The sequence below is a fragment of the Etheostoma cragini genome, chromosome 10 (genome assembly GCF_013103735.1).
Source record: "Etheostoma cragini isolate CJK2018 chromosome 10, CSU_Ecrag_1.0, whole genome shotgun sequence".
Lineage (NCBI taxonomy): Eukaryota > Metazoa > Chordata > Actinopteri > Perciformes > Percidae > Etheostoma > Etheostoma cragini.
The window spans coordinates 21,088,611-21,109,926 of record NC_048416.1 but is presented as its reverse complement, the minus strand read 5'-3'; the positions used below and the strand labels follow the sequence as shown (position 1 = coordinate 21,109,926).

The window sequence follows — 21,316 nt, the reverse complement described above, 5'->3', positions numbered from 1 at the left end:
TATTTATGTATGCATAAAGCTCCTAAAATCTCTATTTCCAGGGTGCCAGTGCTGCAGCACTGAGATGCACTACAGCTTCAGAAGAATTTGCCTGCAGGCACTTGGAATGAACCAAAAACTGTGGAATGATAACTAGAACTAAAGACATTTCTATTTCTTTAAGGATTATTAGTTTGGCAAGTAGCAAACCATGTTTATACAATGTTTTTTTGTTTACTGCATTTCGGTATGCTTCAATAATTGCATGCACTTTTTGCCTGAATGAATGGCAAGTGTTTGAATAATTGGTTTACACTGCTCTCTGGGGTGTCCGGGCTCAGGATATTAAGCTGTGGATTTCAGTAGAGTATGACGCACAGTGCATGTCACTGTTTAATTCAATGTCTCTGTCTCTCTCATTCCTTTTCCATCCAATGCTGTACATAGCTCTTCATAAAAAGTAGGAAAGCACAACAGTGCATGCCCATAAGGAATTTGTACCCTCTAAGGAGGCCCTGCCACATTAAATACACTGACCCTACTGGGAAGAGAAAGGGTAAAGAGAGGAGACAGAGTGAAAGTATCTCACTGTACTTTGGGAAATATATTCATTGGATTCTAATAAAAAATCTTTGACGTTCAGTTCTGTTCACACTAAGAAAATGTCTTGGCCAAAGATCGCCCTGCCAATCGGTCCAGCAGTGATATTCCTGGCCCATTAGTTGGTGAAACCAGTGAGCTTGATCACTGTGTTTGATCTGAAATGCCAGCACAGTGCAGCTCATGCCAGGTTAGATAGGATAGTGAAACTCTCCTAATGAGCGATGGCCACTCTTCATGCTGTTATGAATCGAGTGACCTTTACCAAAGAAGAATTGCTTTGCACCGACAGCAATTATCTGCACAGTGGAAACTTATTTGAGAAAAGTTTATTTTAAGGCATGAGAAGGGGTAGGTTCATTGACATGTTCTCTGGCATAAAAGTTCTGTCCTTGGACACTGATTTTAAGTATTTATTGTTCTGGGCACCAAAGAGCTGGCAAAACCTCCTCATGTGGTGTTGATTGTAGGATTTGTTGAACTGCAAACACCTGAATGCCTGGAGGGATGCCTGCCAAATTAGGTTAGTGGCATAGATATAAAACAAGTTTTGTCATGTTTTATATCTATGGTTAGTAGTGTACATAAGCACTGTGTACTTGAGCCTGAAGGAAAACCAGGTGTGTGTGTGTGTGTGTGTGTGTGTGTGTGTGTGTGTCCAGTAAGTACACAAGATTATAGGAGTGGGCAATAATTAACAGAAACTTTCTATTGCGTCAAATGTAATTCTACATGACTATAAAATGATGGAAAAACAGGTGAGAATGTACATTTTTGCCACATAGTCAAGTCAGTTAAATTGATGCAATCAATTAAAACAAAGCTATTTTAAATCAGTTATGATGATTGACTTGTGAGCATTGTCCACAATGGCCTAACTCAGCTAGAGATAAAATAGAATATATTATAATTATATTATCCGGGACAATTATCACAGTTATTGAGTTTAATGAGATTAGATTAGAGAATTTAGTTACTTATCTTGTACCTAAACTTGTTAGAAATCATCAAATCCTGTGTAAGTTTAACAATAATTTGCTTGTTGTAATACCAATGGTCAGGCCTATCATTACAGCGAGAGAAAACCTTATCGTTGGTATGACGTCATAAACAATCTATTTGTCTAAAGAGGTGGGGGGAGTCTAAATGATTATTTACAGTAAGCCAGAATAGAAAAAGACAATCTGACGATAATTTGGTTTCCAATGAAATCGCTTCCTGGAGTTAGATCTTTAATGCTGGATGGGTGGATGAGACATGGAGCAGAATATTAAAAATGTTCACTGGTGCTGGACCCTGAATCAGAATGAGGGGCTGAATCTGATGAATGCTGGAGGCGGGGGGGGGGGGGGGGCAGCCTGAAATGACAGCTGAAAGCAGCCCAGACATGAACAGTTTTGTTGACAGCACCAGATGATTGGTTAACAGAGGACATATTGGAATCAGATAGGCTGACGTGAACAGTGAAAATGCGCTGATTAAGTTGGCAGCATGGGGCTCATTCATATGCATAAATGTGGAAAGTGCAGAGCATGAAAAATCTGCCTAATTGAACTCTGATGAAGCTTCATTTCACTAATCCTAACTGCATCATAACCATGTTATTGTTTCGTTCAGTGGTGAACGACCGAAAACGTATACGTTATTTTACTTAAGTAAAAGTGAAAATACTTTGTTACAAGTCAAAATGTCATGTCATTTCCAACTGTATTTTCATTACAGTCATTAGTTTTTAATGTTACATGTTAATGCCATCAATGAGTTTCTGCTTGCACCATATTTCAATAATTGTGTTTAGGCATTTAAAATGTTCATCTGCAAAGTAAATACTCTGCTGTCAAATAAATGTAGCGGAGTAAAAAGTTATTTGTAGTATCTGGAATGTAGTATAAGTATAAAGTAACAAATAAAATACTCAAGTAGGCCTAAAACAAAAGTAGGCTCCCTAAGAATTGAGAACACTTGAGTTCACCGTTTAGCTAGCTACATGACATAGGCTACAAAACATAATGCTTTCCATCACTACTCACTTTTTTCCCATGCCAGGATATCATCGGCCCAATTAGTGTAGTTTTAGTGTTAAGTTATCTGAAGTGAAGCTGTCCATCACGTTATTAGTGCATTATTAAGTTGCCATGGTGACCTGGGCTACCTCATTTAAAAAGGGGTCGTCTTGTTGATGTCGCCGTCTTCGTTAACGCCAAAAGAAAGCAGCCCGGCCCGCTCAACTGCACCTGCTAGACGTGTAAGTAGGCAACTGTTTGTTTGCTATTAGAAATAACACTTTTTAAAAGGTGATAATTTTGGTGTTCTGTATTCAAGTGAGCTCGTTTACCGTTTTTACTAGCCACAGGAAACGTTACTTAACGCTAGTATTCACAACTCCGAGGTTTTCTGAATGGTTTTGCCGTCACTGTAACGTACTACCGTTTTCAAAAACTTCATATAAATTACCTTTTCAGATTATATTTATTTAATAAATTGGCACAAAATGTGGTATATAGACTACATTTATGGTTGACAGAAGAGTAACGTTAGCGTTGTTAACCTTTTATCCAGCAACCCACCAGAAGGTTCTCATTGTTGGTTCAGAGGGACACGTCAGGACATAACGCTAGCTCTAGATGAATGACATTTTTAGGATTAACGCTTGAAATGATAAAGGAACTTGCAGATGACAAAGTAGCGTTAATAGCCTACAAAATGGAAGCCATGCCATGGTGTTTTATTTTTACCTGTTCTTAAGACCTCATACAAGTTTGTTTTTTTCTTTTCTTTTAACACTGTCAACGAGGATGATATTGGGCAGATAATGATAATAGCCTAAATATGGAATATAATTTCAATATAAAAAATTAAAGCTTTTAATTGTACCTAAACACTAGCGTATTACTCATACATTGACATTCATGTACCCAACACAACAGGTTAAGTTGTAATAATGGTGGCGATCCCCTGACTTGTGATTTAGCATTTATACTGCTTTGGTTTATGACCAAATACCTGCAAAACAAATGACATTGTTCCTTCCTGTTATTAGATGTAGCTAATTAGCAAATGTGAGCATGAGAAACATTTTAAACATTATGCCTGCTAAAAAAAAATTAAGCAAAGCCTTATCTTTTCCTTGTTTCTACCTAGCACACTAAAATGCAGAAAGAAAAACTAAATCATTAACTATTTTTGAAAATCAGACAATAGGAAACCCACTTCTTATCGTTCATCACCTAGCAACAGTGTTCTCATACATTAAACCACTTGGACCATACAAATCCTGTCCAACTACAATCCTAAATCTGTTTTTAGTTTTTTTACACAGCTAGTGGGAGCTTTTTTAGGTTTATATCTAAATTGTGATGCAATCTGAATCTTTCTGTGGCCTTGTTGGGATTTCTTTAGCACTTTATATGTGCCTATAAATTGCTTTCTTACTAACCTAAAAATTGTTGTTGGCCTCACAGGCGTTTACATATCACCACAGACAGATGAATAAAGGTACGTTTTTTTATTTACAAGGTGAACTTCAGTCCACACAGTTTCAGACGGAGTAGTTGGAGTACTATGACAAAAAGACGAACCGGCTGTCACTTTTAACAAAAGCATAAACTAGATTTTACAGACTTAAAGGTGCTCCAAGCGATATCACGCGTTTTTTAGGCTACAAAGCCTGGGCTGTCTACAGAGACCGCGTTTTTTTTGTTTTTTTTGTTTTTTTTGTTTTTTTTTGTTTTTTTTGTTCAAGGGACAGATAGCTAGCAGATAGTGAGGAGATGTTTGCTGTATGTGACAAAAAATGTTGTAGCCTAAAAAACGTATGACATCACTTAAAGGACCTTTAACTCCTAAGTGCAAAAGATGTCTTTGGTTTTCTACCACTTGATAGGAATAATCTGGCGACGTACATAAGAAAACCTGTCTTCGTGTTTGATTGGATGGTTGGTTGGAAAAGACTGCCCTGTTTGTTGATTGGCAATGATCCTTAGGTGTGTCACTCAGCCAGAAGTCCAGGACAAGGTGCCACTCACAAATGGACAAACAAACAGACACACAAAATGGAGGGGAAACACAGGGGGAGAAGATCAGCGCAACAGCCCTGACACCATCATTTAACAGTGGTTACTGCCAATACTAACATGAGGATTTGTAACTGCAGTTACCCTGGATGAACCACATAGTTGAGTGTGTCAGTGTCTTTGAAAGTGCATCAGTCTTAATGGCTTTTGATATGTTGCTGCACGGCACGATCAAGATCCCAGGGATACATTTTAGCAAAATCAACAGTGACAGCCCCTGACCCCTTATCCAACCTGATTGATTGTGAACTAATAAGCCCTGTTCCCCCAAGTTATTGTCAGGGATTTTGTATTTCCTCCAAAGAAGCAGCAGCATTTCAAAAACCAAGTATAAAAACACAAAAAACATTGAAACAAAATGTGTAGATTTCTCACATTCTTTTAAGAGGCAGGCAGCTCAGAGTACTTTTTCAGATTAGGTGTGACTAAAACAAACTTCAGAAACTACTAAACTTCTCATTGGAAGGAGTGCTGAAGGGATTTATTTATTTGTCAATTGACCAAATGAATCACCAATCATTTTAATAACTGGTTTTGAAAGATTATTTTTTGCGGCATTTTTAGGCCTTTATTTAAAGAGGCTGACAGAGGATGACATGAAAGGGGAGAGAGGAGGAATGACATGCAGGAAAGGGCCCCAGGTCGAAGTCAAACCGCTGTGTCTAGGGTTAAGCCTCCATGGGCGCCTGTGCTACCAGGTGAGCTACCCAGGCACCCACTGGTTAATAGTTTAAAACTGCCTCTAGCTTTTCAAATGAGAATATTTGATGGTTTTCTGTGACAGAGATAATAATGGTTTTGGACTGTTCGAACAAAACAATGCATTGGTTAATTAACACCCTAATAAAAAGTCAATGTCACTGCACCTTTATCCTTCAGTAACCACACATACAATTTCCTCTTAGGTGTGTTCATGTGTTGTTGTTTTTTCTGTCATTGGAAAGCTTTAAAGAGCCATTGGTGTGATTCAACTAAACTTTTCAGTATGCAGAAAAGAGAAAAAGAAAAAACTTACATTAAAATGTAATACACAGCATCACCACACATAATAATAAACAAGAAAATTAATTTGGTTGAGCTTTCCCCTGGGTGCCTCAGTCAGTACTCCCTATCACATTTATTAGAATTGTGAAGTGACACATTCAGATACTTGACCTCCTGCATGATTAATGCAAGTGTCTCCATGTGAGAAGTCTGTTTTTATGTCAGTTTCCTTGCATTCCCAAATCCTGAAACATGTGCACTGCTCTCTTCAGTTGCATTATGTTAATAACAAGAAACCTGCACTAATAAATGCCAAGTAATTACAATGTGCAATGCTAATGACTGATTTATGAATATTAATGGGATTTGACAACTCTCCGCGATGAAACAAACAAGCTGGGCTCTGCATTTATCTGCTGGAACATAGGTGTTATCAAATGAGAAGACATTGGCAAAGAACAGTTTGAAATACTGTATAAAAACAACTATTGGCAATGTACCTTGCATATATTTTTCCTGTATTGCTCCTGTGACTAACTAGTCAAATGTAGGTAGTGTCGTCTGGAGATATTTCCAGTGAACCTTTCCCAGCCAGCCATCTACAACATCAATGGTAAATGTAAAGCTTTTTTTGTCTCTCAGATCAGAGAGACAAAAAAATCATTCCATGATCTAAAAGAAGCAGGAAGAAGAAACAAATCATATATTACCTGCCTTCTCCACACAAGTAACTACCACATATGGTCTGCCAATGCAGGTTGAATTTCTTACTAAATTTATACTTAACGTTTCCTGGGAATAGGCTAATTATTTGAAAAGTTAATGCAGGATTTTATGAGGGCAGAAACTCAATATTTTTTTTAATATATTTATAGACGACTTTGAGCAGTAATCACTACTACATTTCATGTAATACTGATAGAAAAAAAGAAGTTGTGTGACCAAACTGTGTGCTCCAGACTGAACTGTGGCTTGGCAGTTATCATAAATGTCCCAGGAGGTTGATAGCAAAGTCCAGATTTAGAGCATTGATTGCAGAAGTCCAGCATATTTCCCAGCTCAGTAAAGTGAGACCCTTTGGATGATTTTCTTCACTATTTCACATATTGCATTTTTTTTTCTGGCTGTCAGCGGTGCAGAGAAGACCGCCATCAAGATTGCATCACTGTATTAAGTCATAGAGAGTACAGATACTGCAAGAAAAGTAGAGGCAGAGTCTAAAAACTGTTGAAATTCACTTTATATTTGCTGACAGCACAGCACCTATGCAGGAACGGCTGAATATAACTTAATTAGCCTTGTCACTCTTATCAAACCTTGAAGTCCTATTAATACATGATGGAGTAAACCTGTTTAAACAAAAGCCTGTACCAAGCAGCATGCATTATCATATTGATAAGAGTTTTCTTTAAATTATGGTTTTATTAGGGCTGAAGTAGAGACACAACCTCAGCAGGTGTGTGCATGGCAAACAGATTTTCCACATGTACCATTCAGTTTAATATAATGCATATCACATATGATTAAACACAGCTAGATGTACTCCTGAATTGCAAACATGCACACACTGCCGTGACATTTAATTATGTTGTCCACCATGGACGTTGCACATCCCGAAGAAGGGTTATTAGCTGCGACAGTGATGTTAAACAGCAGGAAATCTAAACTAAACTACCAGCTGTTGATTTGAATCAGAGTTTCAGCTGTTTGTTCATTATTTGAAGTTGGGGCATACACATGGGTAAATGTAATTCACCCTCTGCAGAGGTGGGACAGTATTCTTATCCTGTGTGCACATGCACACACAGTGAGTTCTTTGTTTCAAGAAATTAGCACCACCATTGATCCACACTTTGACCTGTAACTTTCACACTTTCCTAAGCTTTTGGCAATTAAACGTGACCATAATTTTTATTTGTTTTTAATTGTTGCTTTGCTTTCAGACAAAGTGGAATCAATCATCCCAGATATGAAGCATATGTTGGTTATCCAATTGAAAGTAATTTGGCACTCAAGAGGGAGAAAGAATGAAGCGAGTCTGCCTCTCTGCATTGTTTTGCCCAATTATCTTTAAAACTGCTCAAGGGATAAACAAGTCACCACTGTAACTTTTAGCACACTTGCAACAAAATCCTCTAGTGCCATCATCAGACTAGTATTGATGGAAGACCCATTTGACTTTTATATGCACACACTTTGTGTAAATTAAACAATCTGTGTTGCCCCACCATTACTACAAACTCCTATTTTGGCCCGTAATTCTTGACACTTACATTTTAATCAAACATTCTTTCTTGTGTTTGTCTAAAATCTAGTCAAGGGGATATTTATGAAATGTATTTAAAGTTTTCCCCAAAGATTATTTGCTATAAAACAAAGACATGGTGAACAGAATATAGTGTTTCAGTCTGATGTATTCTATTTTCACATATTAAAACATTCAGAACTCTCATATTGGTCTTGATGTGATATGTAGCTGATCACAGGCTCAAATCTATATTTAAACATCAAATTCTACGATTTCACAGTACAGGCTATATTCTGCATAGAAAGTGATGGGTGGATTTTTGTTATGCAATATCAGATAACCATTTCAAATGCTCTTGTATTCTTATAATCATTTAATATATTTTCATAGGTCTGTGTAACTTTAGAAGTAGGTCTCCCTTGATGCATGGAGGTTAGCTGGAGTGAGGCCAGAAAGGCACCATAAGGAGGCTCTGCATTAGTTGAAGAAAATACTTCACTGAGAACAAATTCATTTTATACAGCTTTATCACATATCCACTCCTATACATCGGACTATAGCATAGTTGTGTCTGTATATTTGAATATATGGGGCATGCTGTGATCCAAAGAATCTATGGGATTGTTTTATTTTTTTACATTAATTGTACTGGGAAATAGGGAATCTAGGCAGATTGTAACGTTTGGCATGGGAGCCTCAGGGAGGACTTTCACCCAAATCCCACAATGTGGACGTCAAACTGAGTGCTCTGTGCTCCTTCATTTGTTCACTGCTGCTGCACTTAATATGTATTTTTCAGGATGGCTGTACTGTTTTTGTGGTACCAACCTTTGGGGCATAACATTTATGATAATTGGGCTTGTTCATGAATCACAATGCAAGCATTTTGCTAAAGATTCTAATAACAGTCAGAGAATAAAAACACCCCTGCAATTGTGTCGGTAACATCATTTGTTGCAGACCTATCTTACAGGGACTCAGTTTGCAGCTGACAAAAGCCCATATCACAATTCTTTTTCCAATAATGGGGAATTGCTCAATGTGTAAACAAGCCTTATTTTACTTGTGGGCAGTGTACTAAGCTGGATGCATTTTTGTCTACTGCTAAATTAGAGCTATATTATTGTTTTGGATTAGCTATTGTTTTGGATTTTTGGATTAGCTAGGGTACAAGCGGCCAAAATGGGTTTCGTCAGGAAGGTGGCTGGCGTCTCCCGTAGAGATAGCGTGAGAAGCTCAGTCATCCAAGAGGAGCTCGGAGTGGAGCCGCTCGGAGTGGAGCCGCTCCTCCTTTGCGTTGAAAAGAGACAGTTGAGGTGGTTCGCGCATCTGGTAAGGATGCCTTTTGAGACTATATCTCCAACCTGGCCTGGGATCGCCTCGGGATCCCCCAGTCGGAGCTGTTGGATGTGGCTTGGGAAGGAGAAGTTTGGGGTCCCCTGCTGTAGCTGCTGCCGCCGCAACCCAGTACCGGATAAGCAGTTGAAGATGGATGGATGGAGAGATGGATTAGCTTTGTGTGTAATGCTGTTGTGTTGTGCATGGCACAGGTTTATAAAAGCCATTGCTTGACTTTGACCCATTAGGAGGTCTCAGTCAAGCTGTTTTTATGTATGGCACGCTGTGCTTAAGGTCTTTATCATTTACATTAGGACAACCTCAAGTAACTGTAGAGAGGGTTTACTACTTATTTGGCAGATTTTTCAGCCTAACTCCTCTATGCCTCTGTCAACAGAGATAACAAAGCATGATTAGAATGCTAAAACTCTGCTAGCCATTGACAGCATTTGTATTACCACCAGCGGCACAGCTTGATAATTCCAGGCAATCACAATTTCTGAAGCCCCTCTTCATTGTTTCCTTATATTTTTGTTCATTTCTGAAATAAATAGCGTAGGATTTTTTTTCCATGTATCTCTGAGAAAGCTCCTTCACTTGTTTTCAACAATAAGTGATTATAAGAGCTAGGGAGAGAGAGGGAGTGCGATGGAAGCTACTCACAGAGAGACGGCTGACTTATTATGAATGAGTCCAGCACGGGTCGAATGGCGGGTCAGCGGAGTTACACATGTTGTGTGTATGAAATGTCTGTATTGTCACTGCGCTGCATTTTTTATGAACTATGATATTCTGGCCATGGGTCACATCTCTCGCAGGTCCAGCAGGCTCCGTCTCACGCGCTGTTACTCTACCAACTGAAGCTAGTTGCATTCCATAACTTCTTCTGTGTTTTTGCCATGGCGACCGCAATAGCAGAGTTCCCAGCAGAAACACTGGTACATATACAGGTTTGCCTCCAGGTATGCTTAATAATATAAAGCTGTTTTAATAACAATTAAAACTGTTGACAAATGTCAGAAATGTGGACCGGCTGCTATTGTCTTAAAAACAACACAGACAAGACAAAATGTTGCATTTACCAGTAAACTGGTAAACCTTGAAACTGACGTATAACCGACTGCTATCTGTTAAATTTTCCTCACGTTACTCTGTCCTCTGTGACTGTCTACATCTAGAAACTAAGCTGCACGATGCAGGGAACAACTCTGACTGGCACATGATCAGAGAGTGGTTTACGGAACGGTAGATTGGCTTTGCAAAACAAAACCCGGAGCGATCTATGAAATGACGCATTCCCTCGATCACGCAAATTTGATCGTGGGAAGCCAAAACCGTTATTGTGATTAAAACTTGATTAATTGTGCAAACCTACCCACACCAAAAATGTATTGATGCTTTCTGTTCTGGTTTGTGCTTGGCAAAGATGTGTAGATTGCCATTGTTTTTTACCAACTGTGACATACTGGATTTAACCTCTGCGTTCTCCTCTTACACATCACACTACGCCATTATGGTGACCATTTCAATAGATTTACCCACAACATTGTTGTGGAAACACAATAAGCATGGAAACTAAATGCACACTTCCTACATTACTGCATTACTTCAAGTTACTCCTCTAGTAAACTAATTCACATGAAATAAAACAATAAAACATTGAGACCATTCAACAAAGCACACTGGGTAATTACTAATTCAACACATTAACTGGTTGCTATTGACTAGTCACTAGGCTTCCTCAGTCATTGTACATGTATGTTTTAGCATATAGGGAAGCTGCCAAAGCTGAACATGATCCAAAACTCTATTTTACAGACGAGCATCAGTTTGGGAGCTTGCATGCTACCACTTCTTCCGTCTCAAATGACTTGAAAGGCTGTTGTTTGCACAATTTCCAATCACCGCCAATTTATGTTTTCCTCCGTGGGAAAAAGTAAGCTAGTCAAAAAAAAGGCATTTCAGACCCTTAGGAAATGGACAGTGGCCAACGCAAACACACACACCTAACTTGAAAGAATCTTTCACTCTTAGGACAGCGCCACTTCTCACAAATACAAATAGGATTGGAGATGAGAAGTTTACCTGACATGTGACCATGATCACGCTCCACTTAGCACCAACTGCAATGTTTAATTTTAAATGAATGCCTACTGGCGGTCTGGCATACGTGGATGCTCAGTAGTGTCTGAGGGTGCTCGAGCTCAAGGCAGCTAACTTAAACTGTAGCTGTCTGTTTACATTATATTCCATCTTGCACGCAGCAACAAACACAAATCAACAGAGAGCTCTGTACAGCCAGAACGCAAAGCTAATAAAATCTGGTGACATTTTCAGCTCAGAAATGTAAATACATTCAAAACAAGTAATGTTTATATCTTTGACACTGCCCCAGGGGCTTCACGAGATCTAGAACTGCACTAGGGCACAAGCCCCCCTGGGGGGAGGTCCATGGGTATGTTCCCCTGTAAGACAATGTTACCCATTTTCTAAAGCTTTGTCTGAGGGGAGGCCCACTGTCTCATAGTTTGAAAACCCCGGATTTAACACGTTTAACTTGTTTTTACACCCTTTAGATCTACATACAATTGTTGGGGGGTGATGTCACCCCCCTGCTGCCATTTTAAGTGCAGTATATTAGTATATTATTATATTAAATTGCTTATTGTTGATGACCGCGATTAATTATGATTTTCAGAATGTGTTGGGCATATATCATGATTAGTAAAGAACCCAGAGTTCTGTCATAGCTTAGGCAGTGCCAGGGAGGTGCTTGGGGTTGCTCTAGCTACCCCTAGGATTCCCCTAGCACCCCTAAGAAATTGTTGTGGTGTAAAAAAAAATGTCATCAATGTGTTAATTTATAGCTAAAAAAACACATTAAGAAAACAAAGCAATTATTTTCTGAACAAAAACGTTGAGCAAACACAGGTGATACCATTCGGCCAATGGGTGCAGCACACATTCATTTTTGACCTTATTTCTGCAGACACATATTTACACAGAGGAGTAGTGAAATATTTGGTAGTGTAACGTAAGTAATGGGTCGTTTTTTTACTACCTAAACGTCAACGTGTTTATCAAAAAACCTGTAAATGAGACACAGATATGAATCTGTCGCCAACCAGCCAGAGGAAGAGGATCATCTTCCTCCTAACCTTTAGAGAACCAAAAACTCACGTTCCCTAAACGTTCTGTGTTAGTGGGGGAGCTGACCGTGGCCGTGATTGCTGCTAGGACGTGTGACGTTACGTCCCATTGCTGGGAATGACGTTAGACCATGTGTGCAAGTGTGAATACTGTTTGAGGACGCATGTGTGTATGTTTGTGTGTGTGTTTAAATTTGTGTAGTTGGCTGTGTGATTATTTGGCCTGCTGCTTACTCTTCTGCAAATACTGTCTAGGCTACTGTAGCTGCAGTAATTATTGTGTAAACCCGGCTTGTCTGCTGTATGCTGTACATGTTCGGTGGTCTCATCAGAGTTTTATGGTGCTGTTGAATCGGCAACTTTAGTGCATGCAAACATAAATCTCTCTCTCCCTCTCGTTTGCTCGCTAAGTAAAGCTCTGCGGAGGTGGGAGCTAATCTGCGCGCCAGTGTGTAGGCTACGTGCGTCAGGGGAAACTAAATTTCAGAGCACCCTCACCGAAACGTCGAGCAACCCCATAGCACTAGCAAAAATAAATCTCTGGCGGAGGAGGGGGGTAAACTATTTATTGAAACTTCCGTGTGCTGAAAGCTACACAGTTATTTCCTCCTCATGTAAATGCTCTAATCTGATATTGTATTCTCCCACATCAGTAAAGACACCAGTCACCTTTTACGTGTTTACAAAGAGGGTGGGCCAATCAGATTACAGTGCGAGCCGTGGACCCGCCCATCCCTCGAGGGTGTACTACCTCCCCGTTGATCCCGTTACTACGGCTACTATTCAGCACCGTCACCGGTTGGCGGAGCCACTCAAGTGATGTCAGGAATTCCTCACCCTGTAGGGTTCCGTGTGACGGCAAAGCCTCAGACACTGCTGGGAGGAACCTGCACGTACTGTATACACGTGAGCCGTCATCTACCATGTTTCCAAACGATGTTTTCAGTTGAACCCCGCTCCGCTGCTGGAGGTGATGCGTCTGTGTGGTTGTGGAAAATAAGTTAAGGTTTAATGACAAAACTGACAAAAGAGAACATGGTCAACTGCATCTCCATCTACATTTCCTGCTCATAAACACCAGATCAGAGCTCTGTACTGCTACACACCAGGCCGACTTGAATGTAAGTGTGTTGTGAATGAGAACGTCTACCCTTGTACTACAGCACTACAACTTATTTGTTTCTGATAGTTATTGTAGTAGATTTATTGTCAAGATGATAAGACAAACTGAAAGTGATATTGATGAAGTAAACTAACCAGCCAATTGCAGAATATTTCTAGCTAGAATAGTTTAAAAACGTTGGCGAAAAGTTGTACACAAGTTTGAAGCATAAGACAAAAATGATGGGAATAAATTAGGAAATGTCTTACTGTATGTTCTATGACCTTTTCAAAACGAGTCTGCTGACAGAGGCAATGTTGGTTATCTTTTATCTTGAATATTTGGAAACAATGTCGGGGAAACAAAGAATCTGTATCTTTGAGTCTACTTGCATTTACCCTTGCTAGTGTGTGCACCATAACTGTACTTATTAGTTTTATCTGTCCTAAATTCTAGTTTAGTTTCCCCATGTATTTGTCCTGTATCCGTTCGTATACACACAATTATCTGTGGATATTATGCCACTTTTTGACTGATGAAAGTCACCTGCAGTGTTCAGAATACTCTATTTAATTTAGTCTTTGTTGGCTACTTGTACTCTGCACAATGACAATAAGGTTGAATCTAATCTAATCTAATCTAAAAAAAAAAAAGTGTCAAGGTGAGACATTACAAGAAAAGGATTTGTCTGAAGGTGAGGTTATTTATGAGAAAATGTATGAGCAGGCAGATGCATACAAGCAAATTTTGAGTGGATAAGTCCAATTTTTTTTTACACACAATATCAATTTAGTTGGGGGAAAATCACATGCATTGACCTCATAGCCAACAAGAACTTATGTGGTTAGTGCTGTGGAGGTAGGTCTGGCAGTGCGAGATTGAGTACAATGATAGGCTACTATTTAAAGAATAAGGTTATATAAAGGAAAGAACTTGCTGGACAGGTTTGGACTGATTCAACAAATATTTACTGACTGGTTCAAACCTTCCAAGCAAAAATGACAACGCTCTGAAACGTTCACACCCATATGACAAACTTCACGTGACATAGGCATTGAGGGCTCAAGAAGGAACCAAAAAACATCTTTTCATGCTCTTTCTCAACACCAGTGTTTGGTTCCCATCACACTTTTACATATACAGTGACTATTTGTTGCAGTGTATTTCTCAGTAAAACTTATTGTATCAGTTTTATGTTTCGTGACTCTGTGCCCCTACTGGGCTATCTGTATTAAATATCGTCATTGACCACATTCTCTAGGCAGTCAGTCTGCAGCCCACACAGCCTGGCTGACCTTGTTGCGCGGGGCTTTGCCATAGAAGGGATCAGTGACCGTGTACGGACACACTGGCAGCTCAGATGTCTGCTCCCAAGCTCCTGGGGCTGCTGGCAGGCTGTCTTTAAATAGATAAGCACTTAAGTTGAATGCCAGAAATATGCCTGACGTCTGAACATGTTGATTTTCACAAGTCTATCTGTGTCTCACAGGGTGATTCAGCAAAACACTGCTCTTCTCTAATACTTCTCTGGGTTGAGGGAGTGAACAGGCTGATTACTGTGTTTCATTTGCATTGAAGCATTTCATAAAAATTAAACTGTAGCCGACTGTTTCACCAATGCAGCAGATCAGATAGTTGCAACTGTGTGACAATGTTTAATGTTTTTTAGAGCACTTAAACAAATAATCGGTTTTGTCATTTCTACAATGATTCTAATTACAGAAGAATCATTTTATTTTTCATGGAGAAACTGGCAAAAATGAATTGGTCTGCTTTTCTTTTTAGGTAGTGCAATTTATATATTTGGATTTTGGACTGTTTGTTGGACACAACAAGCAGTTTTGAAACATCATTTTGAGCCCCTTGGAAATGGTCATGGTGTTTTTCGGTACCTTCTGACAATTTACAGCCCAAATTCTTAATTAATTAATCAAGAAGATAATCAGCAGATTTATCAATAATGAAAGTAATTGTTAGTTTCAGTGATTATGTCCAATCAGATCTCCATGGTATTCAAATGTAATCAAATCTCTGATCTTCGGAAGCCAATAACAAGCTTGTTTTCATCATTTTTAATTATAAAAAAATATTGAAAATGTGTAGATTATCTATAATCATACTGTATATTTGCAGGCAATTTTTACACGTTTAAAATGTATTTGTGCTTAATGTAATTTAACTGTTCTCTCTCCATAAGATCCGCCATGTTCTCTGATGCACTAGAAGCTGCGGGGCGGGTGGAGGGCCTGCCGCTGTCCTCCCCGCAACCACTACCAGAGCTAGTGGATGAGGAAGCAGAGGCATCAGTGGAGAGGGGGCCAAAGAGTCGAGGCCGCTACCGGAAAAGCCTGCAGCTTTTAAAGCCCTTCAGGATGACACATAAGTAAATAAATGAATGAAGAAGTTTATTTTTGACATACTATCACAAATAAACCAAACAAAACATCAAAGAAATGTATTTATATCTTATTTATATTTATTTATCACATGTATCTATTGTAAAATATATATACACACACACACACACACATAAAACCATACACAGACCTTAATAAACACATTGTAATTGTTAAAGCCCTCCTTCTTTCCTATATCTTTTCAAAGTTGTTGCTTTGTACCGTTTTATGAACTGGATTATGTTTAAACATTGCTTTAGTTCTTTGCGTAGACCATTCCACAATTTCATACCAGTGGCTGTAATGCACTGACTTTTTATAGTTTGCAAACCGCTAAAACCTTGAAATTAAACTTATCCCTTACATTATAACCCCCCTATCTATCAAAAAAGAACTTCTGAATATTACCTGTTAGAATTCTGTTTCTTGCTTTATACATGATAAAAAAGTATGTTAAAGTTCATTTGGCAACTCTCTGACATTGGGCCAGATAAAGGCAGGCGGTTTTAGGCTGGCACATTGACAGATACCCATTTAAAGACATAGACACAAAAGGTCACATTTGCTTCATGTGCTGAGTTAAGGAGTAGCAGGAGGCCATGATAAGGGATAGGAACCCATCCCCCCAGCATTAGACAGCACCATGCTTAAACATATGCCGACTGATAAACCGCCTCTGACCTTTTTTTTCTTTTCGCTGCTCTCTCAGATTTCTGTGAAGAGCATGCAAATTACTGTTCAAACACTGCTGGCATGATTCACCTTTCAATGACTCTGTGGAGCAAAAGCACCTCTTCTTTCTCAGTGGCACATGTGGGCCGGCTCCCCCAACATAGCACCTCTGTGTATGCCTGCTCGTTTAGACATCTCACCCATTTCCACATCTTCTCCTCTATTCCAGGCACCAGCACCCAGTCGATAACGCCGGCCTCTTCTCATTTATGACTCTGCACTGGCTCTCCCCATTGGCACTGAAGGCCTTCAAGGCATCCAGCTTGTCTATAGATGATGTGTGGGGACTGTCTTGCCATGAAGCTTCTGAGATCAACTGTCAAAGGTGAAGTAACTATGGCACTGCTGATGTGTGGCTGATGAAAGTGCCCCGCAGTGTTTAGAAACATTCTGTTTGATGCTGAAACCCAGTATTGGGGAGAGACATTACGTGAAAAGGGTTTGATTAAAGGTGAGGTCATTTGTGGTTAGTTGTGGTTATCTGTTATATGCGGATTGTCAAATTTCTGATCCAAGCAGATACATAATTTCGAGCAGGAAAAAGGCAGTGGCAGAAAAGCAGTGCTTTGTTACACACTGTTGGAAATTTGTTGGGGAAAGATCCTCTACATCAACATCATAAACCAACAAGTGATTATGTGTAGACTGGTAAAAGATAATTCAGTATATTGCTCCTCTTTAAAGGAAAAGTCTAGCGATACTTACTCAATAATCAAATTCCATGTAAAGACCAAACCCACACAATTAATTAATTAAAAAGTATTGTATAGCTATCTAAAGCCTGATACAGTGTATTCCTCGGTGCCGTAGGCTTCCATTGATGTCCCAAACACACACTAATGAACAACACCATTGCACTAAGGGACATGTTCTTTCCGTAGTTTTTTTCTAGTCAATCCCATTTACAGTGTACTGCTAACATAAATAACGCTACGACACCAACTCAGCAACTAAAAATAATCTTAAACAAATGTACTATTACTACTACAGCTAGTTTAGGATATTACTGTCTTCTAAAACATAAATCTAAGTATATATTTGTGACACATTTTATAGCCCCAGACAGGCTGGGGAAGGCAAAAAGAGCTGAGAGATCGACTAACGTAGAGGACTTTTTTGAAAATAAAAAAAGATATAGATAGGTATAGAATATTGCAAATAGCGGACTGCACATGGCATCTATATTATATGTGTATAAATCCACAAGACAGTGTCTCAGGATTAGCCGTTGAATCTGCTTTAGTTGATTTTGTAAGTGAGAGGTGCATTCACAGTACTAATTTGCAAATAATTTAATTACTAATCGATCATCATCATGTTTAAAGCAAACAAGACTACTGTTAACATTGAGCTCAGGCTCAGTACACAGGAAGGGTAGGGTAGGTGCAGTGGAGCAAGGAGGCATTTCATTGGTTCTTTCCAAGCGGACCTCGAGGCAGTGATTGGTGGGTGTTTTTAGGACTATTGGAGCTACAGATGACAGATGTTTTTAGCTTTTTTTTTAGGGCCCTTAAGTTATGTACTGCTGTCGGGGTGTAAAGACTATTTCAAACAATATATAAACAAGTGTACTGTATATTGGAAATTACCTACCCTGCCCAAAGTAAAAATGGTGCTATAGTCCTTTAAATTAAATAGTTATGTTTTGTCATGTTTACACATTATGATACAAAGTAAGATACATTTAATGTTTTTGTTTCATGTTTTTTGTTTTAGGTTTTTTGTTTTTAAGCTTTTTGTATTAGGGCATATTCAGGTAAACTGATCTGCATTACACTGCTTTGCTTTCACCCGGGGATTATTTTTCTTTTTTTGAGGAAATATTGAGAAACCATTGCTTTCCCTGCGCAAGAGAGCAAGTTCGAAGTTGCATTCTAGTTAAATGTGATTCCCTGCCATGTAACCACTATCATGGATTGGGTATGGTTGCTCAGTCTGTGCACTTAATTGATGAACATCCAGAATTTCTTTACCAATACAGAAACGTTGTGCTGGCATGAGTGTCTGCTAAGAATACCAGGGATTTGAGATTACAGTGAGCGTTAGTGCCTGACTTTATTGGCTATGTCATAAATTCCTCTACCTGTGATGCACTGTGTCTCCCTGTCACATTTATTAGCGGCCATTGACTGGATCCAGGCTGGAGCTGACCATGAGATAAAAGTCACAGTGTGCGTGCCAAACCAAAGCCTAAGAGATGCTTTGTAATAATACACTAATTCTATTAATGAACAATAAAGACTCACAATAAGCTTATTAGGGGGCATTTAGTGTACTGCTAACTGAAAAGAAAACCAATGCTTCTTCCATTACTCACATGCTGTCGAGTCATGGCACCATGACTAGGCAAAATAGAGGAGGAAGATCACTCTTTTATCTGGTGACAACTGTGTGGGTTGTAAATGACCAGTTCTGTTAAAAGGCTCTGGCTCACGGCCTGGAGGTTTAGAGCTGCTGCTTTGTGTGTGCTAAAGTGCACATAAAAGAAGCAGCAGAGGAGCACAAAACTATCTCTTTGGCGCGGGTGGGCGATGGTGTGCATGAGCGCTGCAGAGTCTCTGGAGACGGGAGATCTTTATTTTGTGTTTACATAGTAAGAACAGTTATGCAATCCCAATGCAAAGCAGGGATGATGGCGTGAGGGGGAATGGGAAAAGCACCCTGGGAGAGTTGACACTTGTTGGTGCTCAGTGAGGTGCGAACCTTGAACCAAATGTCCTGGCCAACACACTCTTGAAACATCAGTTTTGCTTGCCATCTGGCAAACTAAGACTATGACTGTTTCAACATTTCAGCTATGTTTAAAAGCAAATCATTCCTCTCATTTCCATTAATGTGTGTTACCACGCACACACTTATCATGGAGTTTTGAAATCATGTTACTTATGATACAAAAAACTAAAACTGCAATGACTTTGGATTTGGGCTGGGCAACGTGGACCAAAAATCTTTTCTCTGTGTTTTTTTAGGCTTAATTGTTTATTGTGTATCTCCACACAATATACTGTAAATCTTGGTATCCTCTACGTAATGGGCTAAATATTCAGTTGTAAGTCAAAGCAAGTGAAATTTCCTAAGCACTTTAATTAAAACAGACTGTAATCAAATGAAATGCAAAGACAGGGTAATCTTCCCTTTTTGAAAAATACACAGATGAAAAACACGTAAACGAAAAATTACAGGTTGTCTTCTCCTCCTTAGTAGGCTACACACGGAGCTATTCCCCAAAGGAGCTACATAATTCTTATACCACAAGTTAGAATTCTTACCTAGTTGTGTTTACGTGGAGCGTGTGAGAGAGATGTACTTGAACGGCTTGAACTGGGTCATGTAACGCAACATCCAACTATATGGATATAAACGGTATTGTCTCATTCTATATCTCATTTAAAAATATACTGATATAATTTAAAAGGTTGATATACCCGCCCAGCCCTACTTTGGATATACAAATATATAGTGTATTAATATTTACCAAAATATAGGTAGGGCCTACATACATCTAAGTTAATAGAATTGCCTTTCTTTCAGTACATTGTTAACTATTCCTTGCTTGATGCATTAATTAACACACTGTGTTACTAACATAGAAGTCTCATTACTAGTGACTCCAGCTGTGCTCTGTGCAGCTATTGGGCTGCAATTAATTGCAAGTTCTTAGATCTAACACCATTTGACTTCAAGTAGTAATTATAAGGCTGTGTGAGAGTCTAGTTGGTTTAATGTTCTGTCTATCTCTGATACGTTTTTAATAAAGTCATTATACCGTAAATTACTTTCTGCAGCTGCTCTGCTGCTGCTTTATAGAGTCATTAGCAATGATGCATTTGACCAAAAAGATATTTTACCCTCTTTGAGGGGCTTTATACAGCATTAAAGTAGTACATTAGCACATCTTTGGTAACATGTTTAGTAATACCTTTCTCAGTCTAATTATGCGATGCTTCATTTATAATTGTATATTGTAGGTCACCTTTACATTATTATCTGCCTCACTATCCTTCATTTTTCTTTAGTGATTTCCAACTGCCATGATTGCCTGCCAGACTGTTTATATTCCCCATTGTGCTTTCGGGCTGTCTGATAAATTGGAACTGCAACTCTACAGTTTTTAATCAACTTTCATCTAAGGAAAAATAGCAAAACATTAAGTATTCTTTTCACTCATGATAATTTTACCCTTCAAAAATGCCAACTTTTACATACTGTTAATTGTTGCAATAACAGCACTCCGCATAGCATCCGTGTGCGAGAGTGGTGTAAGAGTGGAATAATTACTTGACTAATCATTGAGAGTCATCATTCAGTTAATGAAGCTCAATAACAATGTATGATGTTTGGTTGAGCTGTGAGTTCATATATCTTGTCATCATTTTGTGCTCCTGGTCTCTGGTTCCAGACTTGAAGCTTTGTGGCACGATGAGCTAAAAAGAAGAGGGCGAGAGGGGGCATCCCTTACAAGAGTCTTCTGGAGGTTCTGCCAAACCCGCATGCTGGTGGCTACCTTTTCCCTCCTCCTCACAATGGTGGCAGGCTTTGTTGGGCCTGTGAGTACCGTCCAAATCCTCCTTTCCCTTTATATTTAGCTAATTTGGCTAATATGCCTTTCAACATGGTCTTTGGCTTGAAGTCCCAAGTCCGGGTTTATTTTCTGAAAATCGCTTTATCCCGTTTCACGCTGGTGTGGAAATTTAAATGAGAACATACTAAGAGAT

At 39.1% G+C, this 21,316-nt stretch overlaps 1 protein-coding gene across 4 annotated transcripts in view; it reads left to right on the top strand.

Moving 5' to 3' along the window:
* Positions 1-2,730: 2,730 nt before the first annotated feature.
* The window catches only part of wu:fb13g09 (multidrug resistance-associated protein 5), a 38,973-nt gene continuing 20,387 nt past the window's right edge, over positions 2,731-21,316 (top strand). For 2 of the 4 annotated variants that reach the window (XM_034883740.1, XM_034883738.1), the window contains exons 1-4: positions 13,139-13,492; positions 15,671-15,856; positions 16,771-16,926; positions 21,001-21,148. In XM_034883740.1, the coding sequence (XP_034739631.1) occupies positions 15,678-15,856; positions 16,771-16,926; positions 21,001-21,148 (483 nt within the window). In that variant the 5' untranslated portion in view covers positions 13,139-13,492; positions 15,671-15,677. Of the gene's footprint in view, positions 2,825-4,040; positions 4,075-13,137; positions 13,493-15,670; positions 15,857-16,770; positions 16,927-21,000; positions 21,149-21,316 lie in introns of those variants that run through there. The other 2 variants (XM_034883739.1, XR_004658251.1) reach the window with 2 other exon arrangements.